At 45.7% G+C, this 7,138-nt stretch overlaps 1 protein-coding gene across 1 annotated transcript; it reads right to left on the bottom strand.

Annotated features, from left to right (window-relative positions):
• Positions 1-5,950: 5,950 nt before the first annotated feature.
• Positions 5,951-6,224, bottom strand: PV06_11197 (uncharacterized protein; the record flags this gene model as incomplete). The annotated part of the gene is made up of 1 exon (XM_016412826.1): positions 5,951-6,224. A coding segment is annotated over one exon (274 nt), but the record flags the coding sequence as incomplete, so codon positions are not given.
• Between the last annotated feature and the right edge of the window lie 914 nt (positions 6,225-7,138).

Genomic DNA, 7,138 nt, shown 5'->3' with positions numbered 1-7,138 from the left:
CCGGATGCCTCACCAATTGACAGGCTAGTCAAAGTTGATGCCTGCGCGATGGCCGCCACGGCGACCACTCTTAAAAGTTTGGGCGTCCTGTCAGTTACCTGGTAACCGGGTTAGACCAGAAGCTTGAAAGGCTGCCCGTCAAGCCACAAAGAGGACGCCCGAGCAAGAGTTTCACATGTTACATGGATCGAGAAGGCGGAAAAGCAAGTAGGGCCATGTGAACAGCTCAGATCACATTAGCCTACGAGTTGTTCGCTTTTCCTGGTATCATCAAGAATGTGAATATTAGAAACGCGTCACACTCTAGCCGACATTGCAAGTGGTCAGATCCTTCGAGTCTGCCTTGCAGCTTTCGTGTTCAGACATACTGTTCCAGTGCTACATGTCTTGAACTCCCTTGTTCTTGGATTCACGTCTGTATGTATTGGCGTGTCTGTACAATGTATCTAATGAAAACCACTGTAGGTGCGAGGCGCTAACAACAAAATCAATCGAGCGCATTGAAGAAAGGCACAGGTCGTCGTCTTTCTCATCGTAGGCATAAAACTGAACCATATGTTCTCATCACCAAAAATCCAGAATAAAACTACTAGCAGTCAGCGCGGTTTCTCAGCCTGTCCACAATCCTATCTAGAAGCACAGCAACAGCAGCAGGAGTGAAAGGAAATCGCACGCGGCCACTTTCTCGCAACCAAAACGGAGGACTCTAATGCAATTATCCCAATTGTCAAGACGCATTCAGGGGAGCCTATGATTTGAATAGCCATATGGATCGGCAGGAGAGGCTGTACATGTGCAACGTCGTGTAGCTAATGCCACCAGCTTAATGTTTCCTAACACTTTGTTAATTTGGACATTGATAAATACACCCTAGAAAATTCGAGGCCTCCCAATTCATGTATATATATATATATATATAAAAGGTCGCCAACGTGATTTCAATCAGACATTGTTGCCTGGCCCTTCTCCTCTTGTGACTAACACAGCGTCTTTTCCGACTACACAGGGTGAACTTGAAGGACATACATGTCACGGATGGTAACCTAATCCGATGGAAGAAGCTCTACATCTCTAAGGAAATGAGATACTTATGAGCATCATAATTACCATGACCTCAGTAGCTACCTCTCGTACGAAGGGGGCCCTATTGCAAAGGAAACGCGATCGAAGCGACAATACCTACTAAACGCTGAGTTCGAACTGGTGAGATATCTAATGAATAAGCATTGGCGGGAAAAGTCTCGACACTGGTGAGCTTGTGCAACCCAACGATCTCCTTCTGACACTTCCTTGCACCTCTGTCAGTGTCGCACCTTGTGGAATGGTTGGATATCAAAGATTGATAGCTCCCACCCTCTAGGCTTGCAGTAGCCACAACTTGACACAATCGCCCAGTCACCAAGTGTGCACTTAAGGACTGGCTCCGAGTCATTGCTTGTATATCGATTGATCCTCATCACACCTACGTTGAGAGAATGTCATCCCCTCTTTTAACGAATGGTAATGCTTAAGTGGATTAAGCAGCGAAACTATTGCCTGTACGTTGACTACAGCGACCACCTTGTTATTAGCTAATTACGCATCACTACTACCTAGCTCAATACACAATTATCCTGTTTCATCATTCGAGAAATTCAAGATCATTGATAGGTAGGAACAAGCATAAACATAGGTAGATGGTTGCCTAGCTGGCACCGCCCTAGCTGTGGCCATACGTCCAGACTAGAAACCATTGAAATGTCTTGAAACGGTGGCGAGACGGAGAGCTTGCATTTAATGGTCAGTGGCCGACTCGAAAAGTTTATATTCTCTCGTCTTCACACAGGCTATACAGGCGAGTTGGTTATATCACATATCGTCTCAGCCAACAGAAAGGTAGTTTATACCATTTGATTATCGAACCTAGGAAACTGTCTCAACTTTCCAAACTAATTCGTGCTGTTAGTTAAACGAATTCCTTTATCACCTCCTTAATTATATGGGAACAATGCCCATCGAAACTCACACACACACTGGGCACAGCGGACGCACAGGGTCTACGTCAATAAAGCGAGATGTAACTCTACATCAGGATGGAGGCAAGGCAGAGAAATTGAAGAAAGAAGACGTGGAAAGAATAACATATTCAAAGAAGAGAGAACAAAGGGCCAAAGATCGTCCATCCTACTATTAAATATGACGGTATGAAAGCCTCGTTCCGGAGTTCCAATTAGTACTATCGAATATAGATGAGAGATTGCAAACTTTATCTAGTGTAGTCTTCAAAAGAAATGCCAATCTCTCGAGTTTGGCGTGATAAGGGCCAATAGCAACAGGATCGATGTCTGAGAGCTAGTACCTACATCTTCTAAGGAGTGGTATCAAGTGCCTGCTTCGATATATGAGATGGGCGTAGAGATTTCGTCGTCAGGGGCAACAGAAGTGCAACTCTTCAATTTAACCAAATCAATGACATGAGCGATTTGACCGACATCCCTCTGGCACACAGCATACAGTATCTACCTTTAGAAAATATTATCTCGCACTGGCTTTGTGCCGTCCTCTCTTCAGATCTTGTATCATAAACCTAGTAAGAGCCTAGCCTGCCAAATTATCGAATCGTTCAGTCAAAGACATCGTATTTCGCCGCTTGTCGCCGGAAGGGCTTTGTTTAGCACCTTCTGGGAGTGTCAATAGTCTGGCATGCTAAAATCATTGATTTGCTGGTCAACATCTGATTACCTGTTAACCTTACCATTAACTCCCTTGTTTTCATAAGATCTCTCGAGAACTGTCTATCAATGGAGGGAGGAACAATTACGTTCCTGATCCAGATACACTTCGCAGGTCACGTGACCATAACTACGTCCACGTCGTTATGGCACGTGACGTCAGGTTCGTGATTTTAGTGCTAAGCAGTCGGTGAGGGTCTCCGACTGTCACAGTGGTTTCCGTAAATCATATGCTAGAACCTCCTGTAACCCTTATCTTGAAATGCTTAAACAGTGGTCTCGAGGCTACGCACAATCAAAGAGGTGTTGGGCGTAAACGGTCTTTGTTAGACATCGCTTCTTCGCTTATATTGATCGCCCTCAGCTATCACCGACAGGTCTCCTAATGTTCGGAAGAGGGCTGGAGCTGGCGCCTGTAGCTTGGTGTAAGGGAAGTATGTTTGTTCAAGGTTTGCCAGATTGGTGGCTTCGCGGCTGATCGTGAAGGAGCACAGTTTGCTGAATGTTTGACCGCACGGAATATTCGCGAATGCTGATGTACGCACGGTCAATTGCTGGACCTAGAGTGTGAGTGCTCATATCAACTCACAACCCACTTCCCTGTCTCGAGCTCCAAGTCTGTCCCCTTCCAACAGCGTATATCGATCAGATTCCCCGTCAACAAAACGAACATATATCGTCTGACGCCCCTCAGGGCGCTGACTAGAATGATAAGTCCTCCGGGAATAATTGCACCGAAACAATTACGAGGTGTCGGATAGGTGGGAGAGAACCGAGGAAGCCAGAATCAGGTATTATAGATGTTGGAAGAACTCTTCTGTTGTTTGAAGTATCTATTTCAATTGTTGACAGTTGGCAACGGCAACGATAGTGAGTAGGAAACCGGGATGAGAATCACCGAACAATAACAATCGGCTGATCATCGAACCACTGTCGGTATTGCTTCTCTTTCTCGTCTCCTAGGTACAAGCTGCCTCTCAGTGTCGAAACTCTGGAGGATTGTCCAAGGCGATAGTTATTCCCATCATCATCAGATCTCTCGTTTGTGCAATTCGCGACGCGAACTTCCAGCGTACTTCTATTTGTTTTCAACTTGAGAAAGGTAACCGTATCGCTGAAATCAATCTCGTGTAAGTGAGGCTGCAGAGCTTCGTATATTGCTCTACTCTTAGTGTTTGGACAGTGAAGCACCATGAGATTTGCTTCCAAGGACCCATGTTCGCAATTCTGATATTGACACTTGATTATGACCCAGTGATCATGATAAGTGACGAAAAACTTTTCATGATCACCACGGCGCAAGCTCTTGTTCAAAATCCAAGGATGATTCTTGTTTGGTCCATCGCAAGAGGAGCTGGTGCTCGAGCATTGCTGAGATACACCGCAATCCCGCCGAGGCAGAGGACTCGTATAGGACGAGAATAAGTCGCTGGAGTCAGGAGGAGAGAGATAATCCCTGCCGATATTAGAGTCACGAGCGACAGGTTTGTAGGAGTGCATATGTCGCATGGCTGATGTCTTGCAAGGTTCTTTGCACAGAATATTTGGTATACGAGAAAAATTCCGGGTAAAAGGGCTGCTGTTGGAGGTGTTTCGAAGGATTTAAGCTGATAGTATCTAGCTACCAGGGACCAGATGCGGCGGTCCTTCTTTTCGTTAAGTGCTCTTGACGGAAGAACTGCATTTGGGATAACAACCATGGCGTTTAGGATTGGTAACAACTACCAGACAGTGTTACGTGAGTCGGAGTTTAGTCGATATTGTGCCCAACGGTCTCACAGGATAAAGGAGTGACATTGATCCGGCAAGCAGTGTCCCCGACCAATCATGGTATCCGAGGCATGGTGACCGTGGTGAAGATGACACGAAGTCTCGAGGGTTTGAGGTCACACAGTCAATGAAGGCAAAACCATTGGTTTGTGTTACAAATACATGTTCCCAAATTACCGATTGAAAGCCTAATTGCCTGTTTTAAACTCTTGTCGATTCTTGAGAACCAACCATCCGAGGAGCATCGCCTCATCAAAAGGCTCACCGATCGAAAGGCTCCTCATACAATATCCTGTCCAGGATCAAGAATTTTAACTGAATACTTCAAACACAGCATATCTACGGAGTATCTCGAGATGCGGTCTCAGCTTCAATTTGTTTCTGGTGACAGAAGAAATCTACGTCTGTCTAGATCCTCACCCATTTGGCTGCTGACGGTCATTGAGAATTGTTGTACTGGTAGGGCTTCTCAAAGGAGCCTCGTGGCTCTCATAGATAACCCAAGGACAGTTCAGCACGCTGAAACCTAGCAAACATTAATAGTGATAGTTTCGAAAAGGTTCCTTCGACAATTGAAGACCCATACCCAGTTGTCTCCGAATTTCTCGAGATAGGATTCGAGCTGAACAGGGCATTTTCTCCTACGTATAGCAATACTGTGTTAAAAGCATACCTTCGCTGACATTATTCAGAAAATCTTTCGACCTTTGGGAAGATCGTCTTTTCATCTTTACTGGTCAACTCCTCGTTATAAATGCGATTTAGAATGCTGAGTGCCGAGAGCATACCCTTGCCGGTAGACAGAGATGAGCACTTCCCTGGGGTTTGAATGCAAGATGCTATAGCTTGGTTCAATGTGGCAGGTAAGAATTGATGAGAACAACAATCATAAATCTTCCGACAACACCATCCTTCGGATATCTGGCAACGTGCCCCGTGCGCTGTGACCTCAGCTATGTCTTCAATGCTGTCCAAATCAATTTCATCTCTCTCAGAGGTAATCAATATCTCATTGTGACAGCGCTGATCGGAGAACGGATCGATCGGCTTAAGATCATTGACCTGGGACATCCAATTGACAATGATCGCCGTGTGTCCCGTTTCAGCTCTGTAATGTATCCTATCCATGGCCTCTTCTCGTCGCCCTTGATAAAGACAAATATGTTGATGGAGATTTGGAGATCATGATCTGGTGCCAGTAAGTTATCTGAAAATTGTCTTTTGACCAAACCTACATTTTGTCTGGGATGGACTTTCTGATGACGCCTTGAAAATGAAGTCGGCTCTGTAACTTTATTTAACACATTCCAGTTTGCACATGTAGAAGTTAAGCTCACCCATAGTCCAGAAAGATTTCTTCTCCTCGTTGAATGAATGTTTCAGCATAGCCTCGTACCATTTTAACGTACTTCGTCGGACGTTCTTAAGGCTTGCGTTATTGTGTGGATGCGTCGCATGGTTGCTGAAAACTAGAAGATTTTCGGGGCTGTTGCCGTCAATAGAATGAACTGCTCGTCGTTAACATCAATCACCCTGATTCTGAACGGATCACTACATTTGCTCACTGCCACCAAGGTCATCCGGCCATCGTCGCTCTTGAACTCAAAGTCCGTGTCAAAGACCAACTTTCCGCAATAGTCGCCTAGAAAGCTGCCGGATGGGATATTGTCACAGGCGAACAGACCCCAACCAGCATCTGGCAAACCTGAAGGTTTCACTTTGAGAAATGATGTGACGTTGTCACTATCATTGTTGCCGCAGTCCTTGCATGAGCAACATCCTGGAATGCAATCGTAGGACAACTGGCGGCATCCACACCGTCGATCACACTTGGATTTATAATGACATCCATGGTACATAGGCTGGCACGTGGAGATATCGCATTGACAATCAGCGAAGCAGAAGGTTCGATTACCCACCCAGGCGCAGTCCGATGTTTCGTTGCACGGCCATTATGCTGGCAGTGCTCTGGAAATTGGTGTTCGAGTGGCCGAACGGCTAAGGTTGTATCGACTCTGCATTTTCTTTTTTGGCTATACTTCCTCCTCCGAGTCGATTTCGACATTTCTGCTTCCCATTAGCGCCACGGGTAACCAATATCTTGAAAACGTGGACGAACTCCAGTCTGAACAAGTCTTTTCTTTGCAGAGCAGATGACACCTTCGCCCAAGGTTCTTGCCAGCTATCAAAATTCAATTCTGTCCCTCTCCAGTCTCAAGCAGTGACACGAGATTATATTGGTCTAGGACTGTTGTTCCCTTGCGCACTACCTGTAATCACCGCTAGCATGGGAAACCTACGACAGCCACCCGCCGGTTTCACATACGCATGAGATACCGAATCGATTGGCTTTCACAGTCCCGCCACCAAGTCCTCCCGTGACCTGGAGGAGTTTGATAGCAAGGTAGCCGCCAAAACCTGTGTTTGATTGGAGTTAGAGCCAAACGGTAGTAGCCGTTACAGTCGCCTCACAGGCAATAATACTGTAACGACCAGCCTCCTAACCGGTGAAGCATTTTTAAGCAGGGCTCTGCTCAGCTACCAGTCAACCATTGAAATTTTACATTTTCTGTCTCTCAATAACATGATTGGCTCCAGATGATAGATAGATTCTATTCCCATGTGGAGAATCACGTCTTACCAATCTTGTGCAACAT

This window comes from Exophiala oligosperma, assembly GCF_000835515.1.
Source record: "Exophiala oligosperma strain CBS 72588 unplaced genomic scaffold supercont1.22, whole genome shotgun sequence".
NCBI lineage: Eukaryota > Fungi > Ascomycota > Eurotiomycetes > Chaetothyriales > Herpotrichiellaceae > Exophiala > Exophiala oligosperma.
The sequence above is the reverse complement of the archived record's forward strand: the minus strand, read 5'-3'. Positions and strand labels throughout refer to the sequence as shown.